The sequence below is a fragment of the Xenopus tropicalis genome, chromosome 4 (assembly GCF_000004195.4).
Source record: "Xenopus tropicalis strain Nigerian chromosome 4, UCB_Xtro_10.0, whole genome shotgun sequence".
NCBI lineage: Eukaryota > Metazoa > Chordata > Amphibia > Anura > Pipidae > Xenopus > Xenopus tropicalis.
Genome location: NC_030680.2, coordinates 150,941,634 through 150,967,791, shown reverse-complemented (window position 1 = coordinate 150,967,791; position 26,158 = coordinate 150,941,634). Strand labels below are relative to the sequence as shown.

The 26,158-nt window shown below is 47.4% G+C and overlaps 1 protein-coding gene across 3 annotated transcripts in view; it reads right to left on the bottom strand.

The window, feature by feature from the left end:
* Positions 1–26,158, bottom strand: part of fgd3 (FYVE, RhoGEF and PH domain containing 3) — a 78,859-nt gene that overhangs the window by 14,091 nt on the left and 38,610 nt on the right. For 2 of the 3 annotated variants that reach the window (XM_004914180.4, XM_012961791.3), the window contains exons 2-13: positions 11,421–11,579; positions 8,978–9,161; positions 8,127–8,706; positions 7,237–7,326; positions 6,954–7,090; positions 6,226–6,382; positions 5,043–5,181; positions 4,503–4,561; positions 3,810–3,956; positions 3,381–3,473; positions 2,053–2,132; positions 813–843 (exon numbers count right to left, since the gene is read on the bottom strand). In XM_004914180.4, the coding sequence (XP_004914237.2) occupies positions 813–843; positions 2,053–2,132; positions 3,381–3,473; positions 3,810–3,956; positions 4,503–4,561; positions 5,043–5,181; positions 6,226–6,382; positions 6,954–7,090; positions 7,237–7,326; positions 8,127–8,706; positions 8,978–9,161; positions 11,421–11,579 (1,856 nt within the window). Of the gene's footprint in view, positions 1–812; positions 844–2,052; positions 2,133–3,380; positions 3,474–3,809; positions 3,957–4,502; positions 4,562–5,042; positions 5,182–6,225; positions 6,383–6,953; positions 7,091–7,236; positions 7,327–8,126; positions 8,707–8,977; positions 9,162–11,420; positions 11,580–26,158 lie in introns of those variants that run through there. The other variant, XM_002941737.5, reaches the window with a different exon arrangement.

The following is a 26,158-nucleotide window of genomic DNA, read 5'->3' as shown; positions in this document are numbered from 1 at the left end:
GTATGTTACAAATTCTAAGCAACTTTTCCATTGGTCTTTATTATTTAGAGTGTTTGAATTATTTGCCTCTCTCTTTCAGACTCTTTGCAGCTTTCAAATGGGGGTCACTGACCCCGGCAGCCAAACCCTATTGCTCTGTGAGGCTCCAGTTTTATTGTTATTGTTACTTTTTATTCCTTATCTTTCTATTCAGCCCCTTTCCTATTCATATACCAGCCTCTCATTCAAACTACTCCCTGGTTGCTAAGGTAATTTTGATCCTAGCAACCAATTTGCTGCTGAAACTCCAAACTGGGGAGCCGCTGAACAAAAAGTAACTGAAAAACTACAAATAATAAAAAATGAAGACCAATTGCAAATTGTCTCAGAATATCACTCTCTACATCCTACTAAACGTTAACTCAAAGCTGAACTTCCCCTTTAATATAAATTGATTTCTCATTCTCACGGATGATAATATTATTGCTGAATAGAAGCAGCTCTGCTCTCTGCACTGCTGGTTCTCACTCCTGCAATAATGTAGCAGAAGCCAGGGAATTAAAAAAAAAAACATGTTTTTGGTGCAGTTCCCCTTTAACCTGTGCAGTCAGTTGATTTAATTAAATGTTGGAATTTAACCCCCCAGATGTGCAGAGATACAGATCTGTTAGTGCAGAGGGTTTGGATAGTGGCCATATTGGCCGGCCAGCGAGTAACCATGTTATGGGCCAAGGTTTCACATAAAGTAATCAGTGAAATGTAGCCCCGCCCCCCAACTCTAGTGCTGCTGGGAAATGTCATAACCAACACTATAAATAACTGCATCTACTCACCTGTATCCATTCCTTCTTCTCCTCCTCTGTCCTGTAATCAGAATGCAGTTTGTTAGTGTAACAGGGACCCTGAGTTACTGAGTTATGGGGGGGTCTGCTATGGGGATCACTATGGCACCCCCTACCCATATGTATAAATACAAATATACAGAGAGGGAATGTTCTGGGCACACAATAAGCTGTACCCCCATACTGTACTGTCTAAGGGAAACACTATGGCACCTCCTACCCATATGTATAAATACAAATATACAGAGAGGGAATGTTCTGGGCACACAATAAGCTGTACCCCCATACTGTACTGTCTAAGGGAAACACTATGGCACCCCCTACCCATATGTATAAATACAAATATACAGAGAGGGAATGTTCTGGGCACACAATAAGCTGTACCCCCATACTGTACTGTCTAAGGGAAACACTATGGCACCCCCTACCCATATGTATAAATACAAATATACAGAGAGGGAATGTTCTGGGCACACAATAAGCTGTACCCCCATACTGTACTGTCTAAGGGAAACACTATGGCACCTCCTACCCATATGTATAAATACAAATATACAGAGAGGGAATGTTCTGGGCACACAATAAGCTGTACCCCCATACTGTACTGTCTAAGGGAAACACTATGGCACCCCCTACCCATATGTATAAATACAAATATACAGAGAAGGAATGTTCTGGGCACACAATAAGCTGTACCCCCATACTGTACTGTCTAAGGGAAACACTATGGCACCTCCTACCCATATGTATAAATACAAATATACAGAGAGGGAATGTTCTGGGCACACAATAAGCTGTACCCCCATACTGTACTGTCTAAGGGAAACACTATGGCACCTCCCACCCATATGTATAAATACAAATATACAGAGAGGGAATGTTCTGGGCACACAATAAGCTGTACCCCCATACTGTACTGTCTAAGGGAAACACTATGGCACCTCCCACCCATATGTATAAATACAAATATACAGAGAAGGAATGTTCTGGGCACACAATAAGCTGTACCCCCATACTGTACTGTCTAAGGGAAACACTATGGCACCCCCTACCCATATGTATAAATACAAATATACAGAGAAGGAATGTTCTGGGCACACAATAAGCTGTACCCCCATACTGTACTGTCTAAGGGAAACACTATGGCACCCCCTACCCATATGTATAAATACAAATATACAGAGAAGGAATGTTCTGGGCACACAATAAGCTGTACCCCCATACTATATACCTCGCCTGCAGCTCCAGGGATCTCTTTTTGCCGATTATCTGGAACATATGAGGGGAATTGTTCTTCACGGTCTCCTGTACCTGAGATGAAGAGAAGACAAACCTGTATCAGTGCCTGTGGGACAGCGAAGGGGTCACATTGTAAGGCTACTGTATTGGGCACTAATGGTCTCATTACTATTAACCCCGCAGGGTGGGGGGAGATTCCTTTCTGTACGACTTCTCGTTATTTCTGTTAGAAGGCAAATCGTTTCCCTGAGCAACCTGCCCCGCTGTGGGTATAATATAAAAGAGTGAGCCCCCACGTATGGGGGGGGGGGGGGGCAATAGGCTCCCAGGGATGAAACGAGAGCAAATACAAGAGGAACGAGTTTATTATCAGCCTTTTAGCGAAATGAAAGAAGCCTTTGGCCCTGACTGCCTCCCTTGTAACGAGGAACCGACTGCTAACGAATCTGTATTATACCCCCCCCAAGGGTTAATAATAATAATAAGGGCAGAACTGTGTAAAAGGATACACAAAGGATTAACCCATTACTGCCCCCCCAAGGGTTAATAATAATAAGGGCAGAACTGTGCAGGTAAAAGGATACACAAAGGATTAACCCATTAGTGCCCCCCCAAGGGTTAATAATAAGGGCAGAACTGTACAGGTAGAAGGATACACAAAGGATTAACCCATTAGTGCCCCCCCCCCCATGTAATCACTGGCAATAAATCTGTTTCTGCAGCAGCGCTGTGGCCATTAATTGCTTTTTTATACACAATGGGGGGGGGGTCATCTTTATAATAACAACGGCTAACTCTAAGCAGCTTCTCAGTTGGTCTTCATTATTTATTTCTTATAGTTTCTGAATTATTTCCCTTCTTCTTCTGACTCTTTGCAGCTTTCAAATGGGGGTCACTGACCCCGGCAGCCAAACCCTATTGCTCTGTGAGGCTCCAGTTTTATTGTTATTGTTACTTTTTATTCCTTATCTTTCTATTCAGCCCCTCCCCTATTCATATACCAGTCTCTCATTCAAACCACTCCCTGGTTGCTAAGGTAACTAGGACTCTAGCAACCAGATAGCTGCTGAAACTCCAAACTGCAAAGCCAGTGAACAAAAATGAAAATAATTAAACTACAAATAATAAAAAATGAAGACCAATTGCAAACTGTCTCAGAATATCCCTCTCTACAACCTACTGACAGTCTATTCGCCCTCTCTCTGTAGATATGTGAGTGGAACACGGGGAGACGGCTGATGTGGGGGGGGGGGTCCCCCAATGAGAGGAATTTCGCCCGTGTTTATATAAAGAGACAGAAGGACATTTCTTGGCACCGACCTGGATCCCGGCGATGTCGATCTTCTCCCGGACGCTGAACTTCTGGCCCATGAGGCGCAGCTTGGGGACGCAGTACAGGAGCATGCTGTTAAACTGCACATAGACACCGCGTTAGGGATCCTCGGGGTCACATGGGGGGGTCATAGGACCCAGTGTGGGGGGGTTTGGGGGGACAGATACGGGCAATTACGGTGGGTGAGGGAGTTTGCTGCTGGCCAATCAGATTATAACTGAACAGACTGCACAAGTTACTGCCATGAATCAGGATCAAGGGGAAGTTAACCCATACAGTTTCATTAGAGCACTGATTGCTCAGAGACTGACAGTTAGAAATATGGGGTGTGGGGGGGGGGGGGAAATCACAACCCGTAGCAACAGCCAGAAGGGCTGAAGGCTGAGAGTCCAACCAGCGCCGTGTGTCAGACTCACCAGGTACAGGTACCGGTCCTGCGTGGTCCCGTTCTTCGCCGACAGTTTCTGTATGTGCCCCTCCTTAATGAGCTCATTGGCCGGATTAACTATATCCTCCTCCCCCCCGAGTCGCTCATACACCTCCAGCAGTTTGTGCATCTTCTCCTTTATATGGAACAAAATACCAGTCATTTTTTCTATTGCTAATATCCTTATCATTTACAGTAGGGGGTACATTATCCCTTATAATACATGAGTGATACTCAGAGTTCCCTGTATAACTCAGCCTGCAGCCTTGTGCCTTTATATGGGGGGCACAGAACCCCTCAGTGACTGCTAATATCCTTATCATTTACAGTAGGGGGTACATTATCCCTTATAATACATGAGTGATACTCAGAGTTCCCTGTATAACTCAGCCTGCAGCCTTGTGCCTTTATATGGGGGGCACAGAACCCCTCAGTGACTGCTAATATCCTTATCATTTACAGTAGGGGGTACATTATCCCTTATAATACATGAGTGATACTCAGAGTTCCCTGTATAACTCAGCCTGCAGCCTTGTGCCTTTATATGGGGGGCACAGAACCCCTCAGTGACTGCTAATATCCTTATCATTTACAGTAGGGGGTACATTATCCCTTATAATACATGAGTGATACTCAGTTCCCTGTATAACTAAAAGACATGTAAGTAGACAGAGTGACCTACCATTTTGCGGATGGCTGCGTTTGAGTGATTGGCCGCAGTAGAAATTAACTCCAGGGACTCTGAAATCAGAAGAGAATAGTTACAGATTGAATAGACTTTTTCTGCCTGAAATTAAACTATTGGGTGAGGTTTGTTTTTTTAAAAATATTTTGCATCTAGTTCAGCAGCTCACTAGTATGGCATTTTAGCAGTTATCTGGTTGCTAGGGTTCAAATTACCTTAGCAACCAGGGAGTGGTGTGAATGAGAGACTGGTATATGAATAGGGGAGGGGCTGAATAGAAAGATAAGGAATAAAAAGTAACAATAACAATAAAACTGGAGCCTCACAGAGCAATAGGGTTTGGCTGCCGGGGTCAGTGACCCCCATTTGAAAGCTGCAAAGAGTCAGAAGAAGAAGGGAAATAATTCAGAAACTATAATTAATAAGTAATGAAGACCAATTGAAAAGCTGCCTAGAATTAGCCGTTCTATAACATACTAAATGTTAATTTAGTTTAGACCCCCCCCCCCCCCCCCCCAAAAATAAGATGAAACTTACTTTCTGAATCCTTGCGATCCGGAGAGTCGTCTGGGAGTTTCTTCAGATAATCCTTCAGGAGCAGCTCGTAGCGGGGAATCCTCTGCACCGGCTCCAACATGTGGTGCTGCAGGGTCAGGTTCCCGCACACCGGGTCCTTCTGCACCAGGATACAATACAGAGACTCTAGTAGGCTGCCCAGTGGGGGGGCAAGTGGGGCAATGGGGTGATTTTTGGATCGCCCCCAATGTCTACAATTACTGGATATTAAAGGGTAGGTTCACCTTCAGGTTAATGTTTATTATGTTATAGAATGGCCTATTTGTAGAAATGTTTCAATTGGTCTTCATTTTTTATAGTTTCTGAATTATTTCCTTTCTTCTTCTGCCACTTTGCAGCTTTCAAATGGGGGTCACTGACCCCGGCAGCCAAACCCTATTGCTCTGTGAGGCTCCAGTTTTATTGTTATTGTTACTTTTTATTCCTTATCTTTCTATTTATACCCCCTTCTCTTCATATTCCTGTGTCTCTTTCAAACCACTGTCTGGTTGCTAGGTTAAACTGGACCCTAGCAACCAGCTGCTCTAATTCCAAACTGGAGAGCTGCTGAACAAAAAGCTAAATAATTCAAAAACCCCAAATAATAAAAAATGAAGACCAATTGCAAATTGTATCAGATTAGCACTCTCTACATCATACATGCCAAAAGTTATATTTAAAGGTGAACAATCCCTTTAACCTGCCCCTATACAGGTCTGGGACCAGTTCTACTACTGACTCACTGATGGCAGATGCAATGAGGATAGATAGTTACATGGCTAGTTACATGGCTAGTTACATAGATAGTTACATAGGGTAGTTACATGGCTAGTTACATAGGGTAGTTACATAGGGTAGTTACATGGGGTAGTTACATGGGGTAGTTACATAGATAGTTACATAGATAGTTACATAGATAGTTACATAGGGTAGTTACATGGCTAGTTACATAGATAGTTACATAGATAGTTACATAGATAGTTACATAGGGTAGTTACATGGCTAGTTACATAGGGTAGTTACATAGGGTAGATACATAGGGTAGTTACATAGGGTAGTTACATAGGGTAGTTACATAGGGTAGTTACATAGGGTAGTTACATAGGGTAGTTACATAGGGTAGTTACATAGGGTAGATACATAGGGTAGTTACATGGCTAGTTACCTGTATTGTATGAACTACCTCCTTAAAGGTAGAAGAGCGCTGGGTCCAGCTGTTGACCATATCCATCGCTTTATCGAAGTTCTTGACGTATTCCCCGTACATCTTCAGGAACGGGGCGAGTTTCTGTAGGATATCCCCGATCCGCGGGTTCGTATCCCTAGAAAGGGCGGCAAGTTGGCTGCGTTAGTTATAGATCCCACTGTAGCCAACTGGGCTCATCCTTGTGTTGTGAGAACGCTAATGGCTCCTTCCCCCCATGTCACCTACAAAGGGAGGTCTCGCTGAGCCTACTATAGAAAGACCATGATGTCTAAAACTGGCTCTGTATCTTATACTTGGGTCCCCAGATGAGACACCACTGGCCTACTAACCATTCTTCAACCTATAATCAAGGCTCAGATTGATGGCAGAGTGTTTTGCCCACTGCTGCCCTCTAGTGGACATCTTGTCCATCACCTCTTCTAATATGGAGGAGCAGGGGCCCTTCATGGAACCTCCAAGGGTTGAAGGATACATCTTGGGGTTTATTCTGTTACCAACAGACAGCACCAGCGGGACCATATCTTCTTGTGCCCGGGTCAGAACCCTTACTCCAATAAAGGCTTTAAAAGAAGATATTGCCCCGCCGGTGCCGTCTGTTGGTAACACATTGGATTGGCGGATGGACGCGGCCATCGTGCCGACAAGAGATCATCTTGGGGTTTATTGGAATAAAGAAGACCACTCACCACTCTTGCATTATTCTCGCCTTTAGTTCGGGAAGGAGGAACTGATAGTGAAAGCGATAGATGGAGGATATATTGGAGAATATTCCATTGATCACCTCCTGGGGGACCCCGGCAGATAACAACCTTGTGCAGAACACCTGGGGCAATAGGGGGAAAACGTAGTTGAACACGACCGGAAGGCATCTGGTTCAACAAGGCAAATCTTGCAGACACGCAGTGCAAAGCATCATGGGAAACTGCGGCCATATATTGTTTCGACTCATGCACCCACACATGTTCCTACCTGATCCAGCAGATCCAGCCTCTTCACATACGCCTCCTCCGTCTGTAGCAGCTCTCTGGCGATGTTGTACAGTCTCTGCTGCTCAGAACACTACGAATGAGACCACTAATGGGTTACACAGCAGAACGGAGTACAGACCCCTGACCCCAACCCAACTGGACCCAACCCAACAGAAGGCCCCAATATCTGTACTATATTCTCTTCTCTGGTCTATAGACTTGTGCTAAGCTCCTAGCGAATGGTTCTACAGCTCCTTACAGCAACAGTGTTGCTGGGAGTTGCTCCCATTCAGCCACAAGGGCATTAGTGAGGTTGGGCAGTGATGTTGGGGGTCAGGCTCACAGTCGGGGTTCCATCCCACAGGGGGTCAGTTGGGTTGCCCCTCCCCTTGCTGCTATAACTGCCCCTGCCCTTCTGGGAAGGTTCCCACTAGATGGTGGAGGTGTTTTGTATATGAACCAAAACCAAGAAGCTCCGGGTGTGACCCAACCCAAGTGATGGAACCGTGATTATACCGAGGGTTCCAAGAGGGCAGAGAAATGACAGATATTTCCTGATTAATGTGGGGCCTGTGAGCGGCTTTCTGATTGGCGGTTACTATGATACATCTGTATATCTGCCCAGGGAATCACCCTACAGGGATAGATTTAAAGAGCCAGGAAGCTAAAATACCAATGAGCAGAGATCCGGCAGGCATGGGGGAAAACCTGGGGCAGGAACCATACTGCTGGGGTAAAAAGCTCTTGCAATGGTCTACTACTTTCACTTTCCATTCAGCACTTCCTAGACATCATTGCATTTACGTATCCTGTACATACTGAATTTATAAATGAAATTATATATATAACCATTTGCTCTTTAATGTTTGATGCTTTGAGTTTCTTACTCACTTTGGTGGGATCGACGCTCTCTGCCTTGGGCACCTCCATGGCTTCATGTTCTTCGCTGCTGCCCTCGTCCAGGTCGCTGTCCTCATCTTGGGTCGAGTCCCGTTTCTGATCCACAGACGACGAGTCCGAGTTCTTCCGGACAATCCCAATTTCCACCATGTGGACCGGCAGGGAGAGCTTTTTGGGCTCGGCGCTCTCGTCGTTGGAGAACCCCTCCCCGACCACGCTGCAGGAAGGGCTGTCGATGCCGCTGTCCCTGTTGGGAATTTTCCCATTGTCGTTGTGATCGACGGTCAGGTTTCCGTTCTCTTGCGGGGGGCGCTCAGTCCTGTTCACAGAGGCGTTGTTACCCCCGCGGTTGTTAATATCGTTTATTGTAAGGTCTCTCATTTTGAGATTATCCATGGGCAGCTCTGCAGTGGGTTCCTCCTCCGCCGTCCTGCCCGGCTCCCCCAAAGGGACCCCACTCTCCGACCCCGAGTCCCTCGCAGAAACATGGGGGCAACACAGGGGGCTCGTCCCTTGCTCCATCCTGGCACTAAAATGGTACCGACTGTGTCTCCCAAACTGGACGGGCTGCCTAGTGAGAACCAGAGGCATTACATTAGCAGTGCATGTAACTGGAGGAGTCCCAAGCCGGACTTGGATTTCTTACTATTGAGTGCTATTCTGATACCTACTGGGAGCTGCTATCTTGCTCCCTTCCCATTGTTCTGCTGATCGGCTGCTGGGGGTGAGGGGGGGGGATATCACTCCAACTTGCAGCGCAGCAGTAAAGTGTGAAGTTTATCAGAGCACAGGTCACATGGCTGTGGCACCCTGGGAAATGAAGTTATTATTGTGCCACTTACCTGAGGCTCTCAAACTTCTTGATGAGGAGGTTGATGTCGGAGGTTCCAGACTTGCCCCGCTCTTTAACCCCAGGCCGGCGGGGGGGTTTGGGTACCAGGGGCAATGGCTTTGAGGGGGCAGGAGGAATTCGGTGGTTTAGTATTTCTTTCCCCGATGCTTTCAGATGGGCGGGTTTAGGGGGCACTGTACACACAGAATATAAACAAGCAGAATTTAGGAGTAAACACGGAGCCTGAAAGTCTTTGTTACAGGGTAAAGCAGGGCACAGGCTGCCTGAGTGTGGGGTAAGTGGGGTATTACCCAGAATCCTCGGCAGGGAATGCCCCGAGACATTACTAATCAAACAACAGGTGTAATACTATAAAATGGGCACACAGGATTGCCAAGCAGTGTGATTGGACACTACTGCCCCCCATACCCCCCCCCCCCAAGGCTGCCTGTTTAATTAATAAAATTTGCCCCCCCCCCCCCCCCCAAATTTCAAATTTACTGTTAGTAGGATGTAGAGAGTCAATTTGCAGTTGGTCTTCATTTTTCATTTGCAGTTTTTGAATTATTTAGCTTTTTGCTCAGCAGCTCTGCAGTTTGGAATTTCAGCAGATATCTGGTTGCTAGGGTTTCAATTTACCTTAGCATCTAGGGAGTGGTTTGAAAGAGACTGGTATATGAATAGGGGAGGGGCCGAATAGAAAGATAAGGAATAAAAAGTAACAATAACAATAAAACTGGAGCCTCACAGAGCAATAGGGTTTGGCTGCCGGGGTCAGTGACCCCCATTTGAAAGCTGCAAAGAGGCAGAAGAAGAAGGGAAATAATTCAAAAACTATAAAAGATAAAAAATGAAGACCAATTGAAAACTTGCTAGGAATAGGCCATTCTATAACATACTAAGAATAATGTGTGTTTATGCCCCACAGTCATATAATGAAGTGTAAGTGTGACACTCGCACATCTCTGCCGATCTGTCCCCCCCCCCAACTTCTCTATATACGCCGCTAACCGCTTCCCTCCTTCCTTCCTCCCCAGTACCTACAGCTCGCTGTGTAGAACCTCTCGCTAGCACTCCCTGCCCCCCCCTGCAACTCCTGCCCCCCTCCGACTCCCTGCACTCCTCCGACTCCCTGCACCCCTCCGACTCCCTGCACTCCCTGCGACTCCCTGCACCCCTCCGACTCCCTGCACCCTCCGACTCCCTGCACCCCTCCGACTCCCTGCACCCCTCCAACTCCCTGCACCCCTCCAACTCCCAGCACTCCCTGCGACTCCCAGCACTCCCTGCGACTCCCAGCACTCCCTGCGACTCCCAGCACTCCCTGCGACTCCCTGCATCCCCTGCACCCCTCCGACTCCCTGCACCCCTCCGACTCCCTGCACCCCTCCGACTCCCTGCACTCCCTGCACCCCTCCGACTCCCTGCACCCCTCCGACTCCCAGCACTCCCTGTGACTCCCAGCACTCCCTGCACCCCTCCGACTCCCTGCACCCCTCCGACTCCCTGCACCCCCTGTACCCCTCCGACTCCCTGCACCCCTGCACCCCTCCGACTCCCTGCACCCCCTGCACCCCTCCGACTCCCTGCACCCCCTGCACCCCTCGGACTCCCTGCACCCCTGCACCCCATGCACCCCTCCGACTCCCTGCACCCCTGCACCCCCTGCACCCCTCCGACTCCCTGCGACACGTAGGACAGGGCCCGGGGATTAATTGGGGCTTATTCTGCTCTTCCTGCTAAATCCCCCCTGGGTTTCCCAATCTAGATTCATACCTTTAAAGGGGAAGTATTACCCCATTAGATCAAACAATAAGGCTTGCATTGAAAATGCATGATATGATATGCTTTCTATCCCTGTAAGCCCCGGCAACCCCCTGTAAGCCCCGGCAACCCCCTGTAAGCCCCGGCAACCCCCTGTAAGCCCCGGCAACCCCCTGTAAGCCCCGGCAACCCCCTGTAAGCCCTGGCAACCCTCTGTAAGCCCCGGCAACTCCCCCGTAAGCCCCGGCAACCCCCCCGTAAGCCCCGGCAACCCCCTGTAAGCCCCGGCAACCCCCCGTAAGCCCCGGCAACCCCCCGTAAGCCCCGGCAACCCCCCGTAAGCCCCGGCAACTCGCTGTAAGCCCCGGCAACGGGCTACAAACCCCAGTTTTATTCTGTATAGAATGAGTGGAAGCCACAGCCTCTCTGGGAAATGGATGGATGGGTTAATCTGTTAAACTACAACTCCCAGAATCCTCCTTAAGCCCATTCTGAAGGGAAACATTCTGGCATTTATGGACACAGAATAAAATCAGTAACAATTCATGAAACGTTCTTTCCATTTGTTTCGTTTTTTCATGTTTCTATTCCCCCCCCTGCCATAAAGCGTCTCCTTGGCGCAGCCCCCAAACAAGCCCCCGCCTGTCACATCCCATCACCGACACCGTCAGCTCGTAGCGCGGCTTTACCTTGGGGTTTTTCGGAGGGAAGTGTTCTGATTGGCCGAGGTTTGCACTTCCACTTCCTTGCGCTTTGCTGGATACATGGTACGGGGCCAACTTGCTGCGGCCGCCCGAACGCACTCGATTCAATGTGACATCTGAGCTGGGAGGGAGCGCAGCTGCGACCTGGGGAGACAGGGGGAGAGGTGTGAGACTGCGGGTCAGAGAGAGGGCTCAAGGCGCTTCTGCAAGAGACTGACAGGGGAGGGGGGGCTAAAACTATGATTGATATTGTAACTGGCAAGGGTATATAAACCCATGATGGAGGGTCATTCTGAGTATAAATATGATTCTTATATCCATCTGAACTGCAATGACCACCAGAGCTGACAATCTAATCCACATTCCTACCCGAATACTGTCACGTTTGTTACAAACCCATCAGTTAATAGAGCTTCTCCCGCAGAATCCTGCATTGTAATCTGTTTTTCCCACGGGGCTAGCCATATTCTTCATTTCCCAGGGTGCCACAGCCATGTGACCAGTGCTCTGATAAACTTCAGTGTCACTTTACTGCTGCGCTGCAAGTTGGAGTGATATCCCCCCCCCCTCACCCCCAGCAGCCGATCAGCAGAACAATGGGAAGGGAGCAAGATAGCAGCTCCCAGTAGGTATCAGAATAGCACTCAATAATAAGAAATCCAAGTCCGGCTTGGGACTCCTCCAGTTACATGGGAGTAGGAGAAACAATAGGTTAGCTGAAAGCAGTTCTAATGTGTAGCGCTGGCTGAAAGCTCAGACTCAGGCACAAGGCACTGAGATGGCGCCTACACACCAATATTACAGCTACAAATACATTTGTTGGTTCAAGAATAAAAGGTTAAATGGCAGAGGGAATTATTTGCTGTGTAACAGTGTCATTTAGAGATAAACAGGGCCCCATAAACATTATGGCAGTGCCCCATTAAATGCCAGGCTGCCATGTCTGGTTGCTGAATATTCACACTGGCACTTGCAGTACCACCTTTCACCTGTAGCCGGCAGGCATTTCCCCCCATAGCAGACAAGAGAACAGCGCCCTCCCCTATACATAAGGCACAACATGTATATTTAATATGAAATAACTCCCATGAGCACCCTATTCTGCAACAGATTCGGTGCTGCTTCTTCTTGAAGAAAAACAGAGTTGGGGACATTTAACCCTGTAGGCCCGACCCAAATTTACCCCAGAGAGGCCGCTCCTGCCTCTTTCCTCTGGTTGGAGAGGAACGTGCCCCTAAGCCCAAGGGTGAGTTTTGGGGCTCAGCCCCCCCATAGGAGCCTGTAGGTGAGCATTGGAGACGGGTTGGTGAGAGCAGGGTTGGTAGGAGCAGGGTTGGTGAGAGCAGGGTTGGTAGGAGCAGGGTTGGTGAGAGCAGGGTTGGTAGGAGCAGGGTTGGTAGGAGCAGGGTTGGTGAGAGCAGGGTTGGTAGGAGCAGGGTTGGTGAGAGCAGGGTTGGTAGGAGCAGGGTTGGTAGGAGCAGGGTTGGTAGGAGCAGGGTTGGTAGGAGCAGGGTTGGTAAGAGCAGGGTTGGTAGGAGCAGGGTTGGTGAGAGCAGGGTTGGTAGGAGCAGGGTTGGTAGGAGCAGGGTTGGTGAGAGCAGGGTTGGTAGGAGCAGGGTTGGTGAGAGCAGGGTTGGTGAGAGCAGGGTTGGTAAGAGCAGGGTTGGTAAGAGCAGGGTTGGTAAGAGCAGGGTTGGTAAGAGCAGGGTTGGTAAGAGCAGGGTTGGTAGGAGCAGGGTTGGTGAGAGCAGGGTTGGTGAGAGCAGGGTTGGTGAGAGCAGGGTTGGTGAGAGCAGGGTTGGTGAGAGCAGGGTTGGTAGGAGCAGGGTTGGTAGGAGCAGGGTTGGTAGGAGCAGGGTTGGTAAGAGCAGGGTTGGTAGGAGCAGGGTTGGTAAGAGCAGGGTTGGTAAGAGCAGGGTTGGTAAGAGCAGGGTTGGTAAGAGCAGGGTTGGTGAGAGCAGGGTTGGTGAGAGCAGGGTTGGTAAGAGCAGGGTTGGTAGGAGCAGGGTTGGTGAGAGCAGGGTTGGTAAGAGCAGGGTTGGTAAGAGCAGGGTTGGTAAGAGCAGGGTTGGTAAGAGCAGGGTTGGTAAGAGCAGGGTTGGTAAGAGCAGGGTTGGTAGGAGCAGGGTTGGTAGGAGCAGGGTTGGTAGGAGCAGGGTTGGTAGGAGCAGGGTTGGTAGGAGCAGGGTTGGTAGGAGCAGGGTTGGTAGGAGCAGGGTTGGTAGGAGCAGGGTTGGTAGGAGCAGGGTTGGTAGGAGCAGGGTTGGTAGGAGCAGGGTTGGTAGGAGCAGGGTTGGTAGGAGCAGGGTTGGTGGGAGCAGGGTTGGTGGGAGCAGGGTTGGTAGGAGCAGGGTTGGTAGGAGCAGGGTTGGTAGGAGCAGGGTTGGTAGGAGCAGGGTTGGTAGGAGCAGGGTTGGTAGGAGCAGGGTTGGTAGGAGCAGGGTTGGTAGGAGCAGGGTTGGTGGGAGCAGGGTTGGTAGGAGCAGGGTTGGTAGGAGCAGGGTTGGTAGGAGCAGGGTTGGTAGGAGCAGGGTTGGTAAGAGCAGGGTTGGTAGGAGCAGGGTTGGTAGGAGCAGGGTTGGTAGGAGCAGGGTTGGTAGGAGCAGGGTTGGTAGGAGCAGGGTTGGTAGGAGCAGGGCTCGCGTGAGCAGAGAAACCACAGAACTTCCTTCCAGTGACAGAGAGATCAGCTGGGCTTCCCTTACTAACAGCCCCACAGAGAAACACAAACACACAGAGAAAAGAAAACTTTGCTTTCCCTTTGGGGGAACAGATTGTTATAAAGGCCGGACACCACTACACTCATCTACTATAATGCCTGTTATCAGTTAGTAATGCCTGGAATTAGACAGCTCCTCCCCCAGTCATGTGACTCCCTTATTATAAGACCATTAGCCAATAGAAAAATTCCGTCTCTCCTTGTTCCCTTACACTTTCCTTCTCAGCCCACATTTCCCCTGTCCCTTCCCTGTATCCCCTGTTTATATACAGCCCCCCCTTCTCTCCAACCAATCCCACCTTCTAAAAATTTTGAATTATTTGCTTATAATGGAGTCTATGGGAGATGGGCTTGCCGTAATTCGGAACTTTCCGGATAAGGGATCCCATACCTGTACAAATTGTCCTATGAAGCTTACATGCGAGATCCAAGAATCAGACAAAACAATTTCACCCAATCAGAGACTGTAACATTACAGGGATAGAGAGTCCCAGAAACATAAATGGAAATATGGGAAAATCCCACAGAACTGACTGAAATGAACATTTGAGATTTAGTTTCCCCCTTGGGAACAGGAATGTAATGTCTCTGACCCGAAATACTGCAGCCGGGGAGGCACAGAGACAGAGAGAGAGACAGAGAGAGAGAGAGAGAGAGAGAGACAGAGAGACAGAGAGAGAGACAGAGAGAGAGACAGAGAGACAGAGAGAGAGACAGAGAGAGAGAGACAGAGAGAGAGAGAGAGACAGAGAGAGACAGAGAGATTTGATAGAGAGAGAGAGACAGAGAGAGACAGAGAGAGAGACAGAGAGACAGAGAGAGAGAGACAGAGAGAGAGACAGAGAGAGAGAGACAGAGAGAGAGAGAGAGACAGAGAGAGACAGTGACAGAGAGATTTGATAGAGAGAGAGAGACAGAGAGAGACAGAGAGAGACAGAGAGAGACAGATTTGATTTGATTTGACAGAGAGACAGAGACAGAGAGAGAGAGAGAGAGACAGAGAGGCAGAGAGATTTGATTTGATAGAGAGAGACAGTGAGAGACAGGCAGAGACAGAGAGAGACAGACAGAGAGGTATTTGGGTCACAGGGAGCGCTCGGGCCTAAGGATCATACAATGAACACTCAGTGCTGCTCTGATTGGCAGAGGAACTTGCCATTTAAAGAGACAAGTCTGTGATTGGGCCTTTTCATCAGGATTCACGTTCGGCCCAATCCCTGCCTCTGGGGCATCCGAATGCTTAAAGGGGGGGGGGGGGTCACCTTTACATTAACTCTTAGTATGTCATGGAATGGCCTATTCCTAGCAACTTTGCAACTCGTCTCCATTATTTATTTTTTTATATTTTTCAAACTATTCACCTTCCACTTCTACATTTTTCCAGCTTTTAAATGGGGGGTCACTGACCCCCAACAACCAAAAACCATCGCTCTGTGCACCTTCAAATTTATTATTGTTACTTTTTATCCCTTATCTTACTACTCAGCCCCTCTCCTATTCATATTCCAGCCTTTCATTTAACCCACTGCCTGGTTACTAAGGTAAACAAGACCCTAGCAACCAGATCACGGCTGAAATTCCAAACAGCAGAGCTGCCGACCAAACAGCTAAATAACCGAAAAGCCACAAAAAATTAAAAAATGAAGACCAATTGCAAATTGTCTCAGAATATTAGTATCTACATCATATTAGAAGTTTAGTTAAAGGGGAACTACTCTTGACTTTTTGTCACAAAAAGGGAAATTGATATGTAGGTAGGGGACCAATTAAACTTGCCAGGCATCAGGCCAATCCTCTAGCGCATATCGGATGGGGGGCCAATGGTTTGGCCCCTGGGTGCAATAAGCTCCCAGGAACGAGACTGGCGGGGCCCCAGATGTACATTTAGGGACACTGGGTTCAGCTTTGTCTTTCACTTTATGGCGTTACCGGCCCTTTAAGGAACACTCAGCGTCACTGGATGTGGTTTCAAATGTAAACACTCAAAAGTTATTAACCGTCTCTCCGAGCCAATGGCAGCGGCTCCTGGATACCCACAAGCACTTCCGCTACTACAGGCAGAGCGTCAGCACCGAGACCAGAGATAAATGTTACTGGGCTCATATTGGGGCAGCGCTGGATAAAAGGCAGCACAGTCTGCAGCAGCAAGTGTAGGGCAGAGGCGCCCAGTGAGAGACAACTGAGCAGCAACTATTGGGCAGCAAAACCCTAGTATATTGGGTGTACTTATACCAAGCTGTTGGACAACCCAATCCTAGAATAGTAGGGCAGCTACACCGAGTAGTAACAGTTGGACAACCCAATCCTAGAATAGTAGGGCAGCTACACCAAGTAGTAACAGTTGGACAATCCTATCCTAGAATAGTAGGGCAGTTACACCAACTGTTACTACTTGGACAAACCTATCCTAGAATAGTAGGGCAGCTACACCAAGTAGTAACTGTTGGACAACCCTATCCTAGAATAGTAGGGCAGCTACACCAAGTAGTAATAAACAACCCAATCCTAGAATAGTATGGCAGCTACACCGAGTAGTAACAGTTGGACAACCCAATCCTAGAATAGTAGGGCAGCTACACAGAGTAGTAACAGTTGGACAACCCTATCCTAGAATAGTAGGGCAGCTACACCGAGTAGTAACAGTTGGACAACCCTATCCTAGGATATTAAAGCAGTTACACAGAGTAGTAACAGTTGGACAACCCTATCCTAGAAGAGTAGGGCAGCTACACCAAGTAGTAACAGTTGCACAACCCTATCCTAGGATAGTAAAGCAGTTACACAGAGTAGTAACAGTTGGACAACCCTATCCTAGAATAGTAGGGCAGCTACACCGAGTAGTAACAGTTGGACAACCCTATCCTAGATTAGTAGGGCAGTTACACAGAGTAGTAACAGTTGGACAACCCTATCGTAGGATAGTAGGGCAGTTACACCGAGTAGTAACAGTTGGACAACCCTATCCTAGAATAGTAGGGCAGCTACACCGAGTAGTAACAGTTGGACAACCCTATCGTAGGATAGTAGGGCAGCTACACCGAGTAGTAACAGTTGGACAACCCTATCCTAGAATAGTAGGGCAGCTACACCAAGTAGTAACTGTTGGACAACCCTATCCTAGAATAGTAGGGCAGCTACACCAAGTAGTAATAAACAACCCAATCCTAGAATAGTATGGCAGCTACACCGAGTAGTAACAGTTGGACAACCCTATCCTAGAATAGTAGGGCAGCTACACAGAGTAGTAACAGTTGGACAACCCTATCCTAGAATAGTAGGGCAGCTACACCAAGTAGTAACAGTTGCACAACCCTATCCTAGGATAGTAAAGCAGTTACACAGAGTAGTAACAGTTGGACAACCCTATCCTAGAATAGTAGGGCAGCTACACCGAGTAGTAACAGTTGGACAACCCTATCCTAGATTAGTAGGGCAGTTACACAGAGTAGTAACAGTTGGACAACCCTATCGTAGGATAGTAGGGCAGTTACACCGAGTAGTAACAGTTGGACAACCCTATCGTAGGATAGTAGGGCAGCTACACCGAGTAGTAACAGTTGGACAACCCTATCCTAGAATAGTAGGGCAGCTACACTGGGCCTACTGCCTACGGCCCCTGCACCCACCAATGGGGCCCCTCAGCGGCCTGGAGGGATTCTGTGCCAATAGGGGGGCAGCGCTGCCATGGGGGGGCCTTACTGCACCCCACTCCCCTTTTTAATTTGATTTACAAAGAAATATACAGTCAAAAATAGAAAGAAAAAAAACATTCTTTATAAAATTTCAAAATTTACAGAAGTGGCCGCGCAACTTCCCGGCAGTAACAGGAAACTCTGTGACTAACACGGAAGGAACCACGGAGAGCGGCGTTATCTGCACCGCGAGGCTAAACAGGCCCAGGGCCACAGCCCGGTAACCATCAGAATCTCATAGCAACGGCAGGCCGTCTCCCATAGACTCCATTATAAGCAAATAATTCTCATTTTTAAAAATGATTTTCTTTTTTAATAATAATAAAACAGTACCTGTACTTGATCCCAACTAAGATATAATTACCCCTTATTGGGGGCAGAACAGTCCTATTGGGTTTATTTAATGGTTAAATGATTCCCTTTTCTCTGTAATAATAAAACAGTACCTGTACTTGATCCCAACTAAGATATAATTACCCCTTATTGGGGCAGAACAGCCCTATTGGGTTTATTTCATGGTTAAATGATTCCCTTTTCTCTGTAATAATAAAACAGTACCTGTACTTGATCCCAACTAAGATATAATTACCCCTTATTGGGGGCAGAACAGCCCTATTGGGTTTATTTCATGGTTAAATGATTCCCTTTTCTCTGTAATAATAAAACAGTACCTGTACTTGATCCCAACTAAGATATAATTACCCCTTATTGGGGCAGAACAGTCCTATTGGGTTTATTTAATGGTTAAATGATTCCCTTTTCTCTGTAATAATAAAACAGTACCTGTACTTGATCCCAACTAAGATATAATTACCCCTTATTGGGGGCAGAACAGCCCTATTGGGTTTATTTCATGGTTAAATGATTCCCTTTTCTCTGTAATAATAAAACAGTACCTGTACTTGATCCCAACTAAGATATAATTACCCCTTATTGGGGCAGAACAGCCCTATTGGGTTTATTTCATGGTTAAATGATTCCCTTTTCTCTGTAATAATAAAACAGTACCTGTACTTGATCCCAACTAAGATATAATTACCCCTTATTGGGGCAGAACAGCCCTATTGGGTTTATTTCATGGTTAAATGACTTCTTGGTAGAGTAAAGGAATTGAGATCCAAATTACAGAAAGATCCCTTATCCGGAAAACCCCAGGTCCCATACCTGTACTTTCATTATCCAACATTCCTTAAGAGCAATTGTGGGAGGAGAAGGAAGTCATTCACATTTACAGTTCTATTTAAACCCCCCTTCTATAAACTCCTCCTTATCCGTAAGCCTGAGCTGCGGAAACAACTAGGGGAACAAGGTGTTACTTTACACAGAACCTCTGTTCTGCAAAAGAGGGGGGGGGGGGGTTAGTAAGTGTAAAATCAAAACAATAGAAAGAAAACAAAATTCAAATTTAAGCAGCCAATGTAGCCTTTAAATACAAGGTGCACTGAGCCCTAACACAGGGGGGACTGGCTGGGGTGCAGTAACCCATAGCAACCAATCAGCAATGAGCTTTAGTTCAAGTTACAAAAACAAAACCCCAGGGCAGTTTGTCAGTGTAAGTAAATGAGCCCAGTACATGATCAGGGGCCCCACTGGCACCACTATGGGCCACAGAATGGGCCGCGGAAGCACCAGTTGATCACGTGGCACCCTGGCAACTGGGAACTGTATAACCAAGAGCCCTTTGCCAGTCCCAGAGCCCAACTGCCCTCCCTAGGTTTATTCTATCCCCAAGTCTTTGCCTTTATTGCTATAAAATATATAAATATAGAGAGTCCCACATCAAGACCTGGGTCGGTGCAGCTAAAACACTCTCCCCTCTGCTCTCTGCTTTTTCCTTCTGAAGAGATCACCGACACCAACTTGTATTCTGCCCAAACAGGAAGTGGACACTGAACTAGTTACTGCCTATGCCTTCCCAAAACGTAGCCAATTGGATCAATGAAATGCAAATGAAACAGGAAAGGGAAGACATAGGCAGTAACTAGTTCAGTGTCCACTTCTTGTTTGGGCAGAATACAAGTTGGTGTCGGCGATCTCTTCAGAAGGAAAAAGCAGAGAGCGGAGGGGAGAGTGTTTTAGCTGCACCGACCCAGGTCTATTTTTTCTGACAGGGGCTATTCACATTGGGACTATTGTCTGAAGCTGAACATCTAGATAAAGAAATAGAAGCCAATAGCTGCACAACCCAGAAGGAAACTTGCAACAAGCCACATAGATGCCATTTCATTATAATACAAAGGGACACAGTCACCCATTGGCAAATAACCCAGTGGGTGTGTTGGGCGTCACCGCGAGGGTTCCAGCCAATCAGGCAGTGTGTGCGTGACAGAGTGAGGGCAGGTAGTAACGAGGCAGCCTCGGGGCCGGCAGTAATTATACGTGTCATTAACGAGAATGTGTTATTCAGCCGGAGAGGAGCGAGAGGCCACGCGTGCCAACTGTCTGATAATCAGGGCACCAATCAGCTTCCCCAGCAACCTGACAGCAACCAATCATCTGCTGCCCCACATTAACCCCGAGCCCCTTGTACCCACAGCCCAATCATACCAGCTGGGGCCCACGCATTATTTACAGTCTAGTGCATCTATGGCAGTGCCCTAAAGGTGCCAGGCGTGCCCAGCAAATAGGTCAACATACAGCCAGGATCAAATGATAGTTACACATAACTATAAACCCAGTGAGAATGAGGGATGAATGGGTATTGGGGAGTTGTATCAGGAGTCAGAACCAGCAGTGCAGAGAAGGGAAAGGGACAGACACAGTGACAGTTACACATAACTATAAACCCAGTGAGAATGAGGAATGAATGGATATTGGGGAGTTGTATCAGGAGTCAGAACCAGCAGTGCAGGGAAGGGAAAGGGACAGACACAGTGACAGTTACACATAACTATAAACCCAGTGAGAATGAGGGATGAATGGATATTGGGGAGTTGTATCAGGAGTCAGAACCAGCAGTGCAGGGAAGGGAAAGGGACAGACACAGTGACAGTTACACATAACTATAAACCCAGTGAGAATGAGGAATGAATGGATATTGGGGAGTTGTATCAGGAGTCAGAACCAGCAGTGCAGGGAAGGGAAAGGGACAGACACAGAGAATGAGGGATGAATGGATATTGGGGAGTTGTATCAGGAGTCAGAACCAGCAGTGCAGAGAAGGGAAAGGGACAGACACAGTGACAGTTACACATAACTATAAACCCAGTGAGGAATGAGGAATGAATGGATATTGGGAGTTGTATCTGGAGTCAGAACCAGCAGTGCAGGGAAGGGAAAGGGACAGACACAGTGACAGTTACACATAACTATAAACCCAGTGAGAATGAGGGATGAATGGATATTGGGGAGTTGTATCTGGAGTCAGAACCAGCAGTGCAGAGAAGGGAAAGGGACAGACACAGTGGACAGTTACACATAACTATAAACCAGTGAGAATGAGGGAATGAATGGATATTGGGAGTTGTATCAGGAGTCAGAACCAGCAGTGCAGGGAGCGGAAAGGGACATACACAGTGACAGTTACACATAACTATAAACCCAGTGAGAATGAGGATGAATGGATATTGGGGAATTGTATCAGGAGTCAGAACCCAGCAGTGCAGGGAAGGGAAAGGGACAGACACAGTGACAGTTACACATAACTATAAACCCAGTGAGAATGAGGAATGAATGGATATTGGGGAGTTTGTATCAGGAGTCAAGAACCAGCAGTGCAGGGAAGGGAAAGGGACAGACACAGTGACAGTTACACATAACTATAAACCCAGTGAGAATGAGGAATGAATGGGTATTGGGGAGTTGTATCAGGAGTCAGAACCAGCAGTGCAGGGAAGGGAAAGGGACAGACACAGTGACAGTTACACATAACTATAACCCAGTGAGAATGAGGATGAATGGGTATTGGGGAGTTGTATCAGGAGTCAGAACCAGCAGTGCAGGGAAGGGAAAGGGACAGACACAGTGACAGTTACACATAACTATAAACCCAGTGAGAATGAGGAATGAATGGATATTGGGGAGTTGTATCAGGAGTCAGAACCAGCAGTGCAGGGAAGGGAAAGGGACAGACACAGTGACAGTTACACATAACTATAAACCCAGTGAGAATGAGGAATGAATGGGTATTGGGGAGTTGTATCAGGAGTCAGAACCAGCAGTGCAGGGAAGGGAAAGGGACAGACAGTGACAGTTACACATAACTATAAACCCAGTGAGAATGAGGAATGAATGGGTATTGGGGAGTTGTATCAGGAGTCAGAACCAGCAGTGCAGAGAAGGGAAGGGACAGACACAGTGACAGTTACACATAACTATAAACCCAGTGAGAATGAGGAATGAATGGATATTGGGGAGTTGTATCTGGAGTCAGAACCAGCAGTGCAGGGAAGGGAAAGGGACAGACACAGTGACAGTTACACATAACTATAAACCCAGTGAGAATGAGGGATGAATGGATATTGGGGAGTTGTATCTGGAGTCAGAACCAGCAGTGCAGGGAAGGGAAAGGGACAGACACAGTGACAGTTACACATAACTATAAACCCAGTGAGAATGAGGAATGAATGGATATTGGGGAGTTGTATCTGGAGTCAGAACCAGCAGTGCAGAGAAGGGAAAGGGACAGACACAGTGACAGTTACACATAACTATAAACCCAGTGAGAATGAGGGATGAATGGATATTGGGGAGTTGTATCAGGAGTCAGAACCAGCAGTGCAGGGAAGGGAAAGGGACAGACACAGTGACAGTTACACATAAGTATAAACCCAGTGAGAATGAGGGATGAATGGATATTGGGGAGTTGTATCAGGAGTCAGAACCAGCAGTGCAGAGAGGGGAAAGGGACAGACACAGTGACAGTTACACATAACTATAACCCCAGTGAGAATGAGGGATTAATGGATATTGGGGAGTTGTATCTGGAGTCAGAACCAGCAGTGCAGAGAAGGGAAAGGGACAGACACAGTGACAGTTACACATAACTATAAACCCAGTGAGAATGAGGGATGAATGGATATTGGGGAGTTGTATCAGGAGTCAGAACCAGCAGTGCAGGGAAGGGAAAGGGACAGACACAGTGACAGTTACACATAAGTATAAACCCAGTGAGAATGAGGGATGAATGGATATTGGGGAGTTGTATCAGGAGTCAGAACCAGCAGTGCAGAGAGGGGAAAGGGACAGACACAGTGACAGTTACACATAACTATAACCCCAGTGAGAATGAGGGATGAATGGATATTGGGGAGTTGTATCAGGAGTCAGAACCAGCAGTGCAGGGAAGGGAAAGGGACAGACACAGTGACAGTTACACATAACTATAAACCCAGTGAGAATGAGGAATGAATGGATATTGGGGAGTTGTATCAGGAGTCAGAACCAGCAGTGCAGGGAAGGGAAAGGGACAGACACAGTGACAGTTACACATAACTATAAACCCAGTGAGAATGAGGAATGAATGGGTATTGGGGAGTTGTATCAGGAGTCAGAACCAGCAGTGCAGGGAAGGGAAAGGGACAGACACAGTGACAGTTACACATAACTATAAACCCAGTGAGAATGAGGGATGAATGGATATTGGGGAGTTGTATCAGGAGTCAGAACCAGCAGTGCAGGGAAGGGAAAGGGACAGACACAGTGACAGTTACACATAACTATAAACCCAGTGAGAATGAGGAATGAATGGGTATTGGGGAGTTGTATCAGGAGTCAGAACCAGCAGTGCAGGGAAGGGAAAGGGACAGACAGTGACAGTTACACATAACTATAAACCCAGTGAGAATGAGGAATGAATGGGTATTGGGGAGTTGTATCAGGAGTCAGAACCAGCAGTGCAGGGAAGGGAAAGGGACAGACACAGTGACAGTTACACATAACTATAAACCCAGTGAGAATGAGGGATGAATGGATATTGGGGAGTTGTATCAGGAGTCAGAACCAGCAGTGCAGGGAAGGGAAAGGGACAGACACAGTGACAGTTACACATAACTATAAACCCAGTGAGAATGAGGGATGAATGGATATTGGGGAGTTGTATCAGGAGTCAGAACCAGCAGTGCAGAGAGGGGAAAGGGACAGACACAGTGACAGTTACACATAACTATAACCCCAGTGAGAATGAGGGATGAATGGATATTGGGGAGTTGTATCAGGAGTCAGAACCAGCAGTGCAGGGAAGGGAAAGGGACAGACACAGTGACAGTTACACATAACTATAAACCCAGTGAGAATGAGGAATGAATGGATATTGGGGAGTTGTATCAGGAGTCAGAACCAGCAGTGCAGGGAAGGGAAAGGGACAGACACAGTGACAGTTACACATAACTATAAACCCAGTGAGAATGAGGAATGAATGGATATTGGGGAGTTGTATCAGGAGTCAGAACCAGCAGTGCAGGGAAGGGAAAGGGACAGACACAGTGACAGTTACACATAACTATAAACCCAGTGAGAATGAGGAATGAATGGGTATTGGGGAGTTGTATCAGGAGTCGGAACCAGCAGTGCAGGGAAGGGAAAGGGACAGACACAGTGACAGTTACACATAACTATAACCCCAGTGAGAATGAGGGATGAATGGATATTGGGGAGTTGTATCAGGAGTCAGAACCAGCAGTGCAGGGAAGGGAAAGGGACAGACACAGTGACAGTTACACATAACTATAAACCCAGTGAGAATGAGGAATGAATGGATATTGGGGAGTTGTATCAGGAGTCAGAACCAGCAGTGCAGGGAAGGGAAAGGGACAGACACAGTGACAGTTACACATAACTATAAACCCAGTGAGAATGAGGAATGAATGGGTATTGGGGAGTTGTATCAGGAGTCGGAACCAGCAGTGCAGGGAAGGGAAAGGGACAGACACAGTGACAGTTACACATAACTATAAACCCAGTGAGAATGAGGAATGAATGGATATTGGGGAGTTGTATCAGGAGTCAGAACCAGCAGTGCAGGGAAGGGAAAGGGACAGACACAGTGACAGTTACACATAACTATAAACCCAGTGAGAATGAGGAATGAATGGGTATTGGGGAGTTGTATCAGGAGTCAGAACCAGCAGTGCAGGGAAGGGAAAGGGACAGACACAGTGACAGTTACACATAACTATAAACCCAGTGAGAATGAGGGATGAATGGGTATTGGGGAGTTGTATCAGGAGTCAGAACCAGCAGTGCAGGGAAGGGAAAGGGACAGACACAGTGACAGTTACACATAACTATAAACCCAGTGAGAATGAGGGATGAATGGATATTGGGGAGTTGTATCAGGAGTCAGAACCAGCAGTGCAGGGAAGGGAAAGGGACAGACACAGTGACAGTTACACATAACTATAAACCCAGTGAGAATGAGGAATGAATGGATATTGGGGAGTTGTATCAGGAGTCAGAACCAGCAGTGCAGAGAAGGGAAAGGGACAGACACAGTGACAGTTACACATAACTATAAACCCAGTGAGAATGAGGAATGAATGGGTATTGGGGAGTTGTATCAGGAGTCAGAACCAGCAGTGCAGGGAAGGGAAAGGGACAGACACAGTGACAGTTACACATAACTATAAACCCAGTGAGAATGAGGAATAATTGGATATTGGGGAGTTGTATCAGGAGTCGGAACCAGCAGTGCAGGGAAGGGAATGAGGAATGAATGGATATTGGGGAGTTGCTTAGAAGAAGCTGGTTTGGGTGGAGTTCCCCTTTAATAATTCAGATATAATTATACCCCTGAGGCTGAACCCTGAATCAAGGAGTTTCTGGCCCAGAAGTCGCTGACTAAGTATAGAGCAAGAGGTTGGGCAGATTTTGCAGCCAATCAGAGCAGAGGATCCCTGCCCTACATGCTGTACAGCTTATTATAATGGGGGCCGTGCCAGTATGAAGTTCCTATGAGAATTATCCCCTCAGATAACTCAGTGTGGAAAAGCGCCCCCTGGAGTTCAGATGCTGACAAATACAGGAGTCGTTAATTTAATCCCTGCAAGAACCTTATAACACGGAGTCCAGTCCCAGGTTCTTTGGGGACATTTGGGCCCTAAAATCCCAGGTCAGGGCAAAACCAGCCCGGCTGCTGTTGTGAGACAAACATGGCGGGATCCTTAGGGAGGAGCCTTCTGCTTATGGCGGAACACAAGCAGCCAATGAGCAAGCAGGAGCGGCTAAAGGGAGGGGCCTGTATATAATGAGATACAGACGGTTTCACTTCTCACAATAAAGCGGAAGAGGTTAATCCCAATATAGAGACTTTCCCTCTCTCATTGTTAATGGGAAAGAGACAGAGAGAGACAGAGAGAGAGCGCCCGTAACTCAGT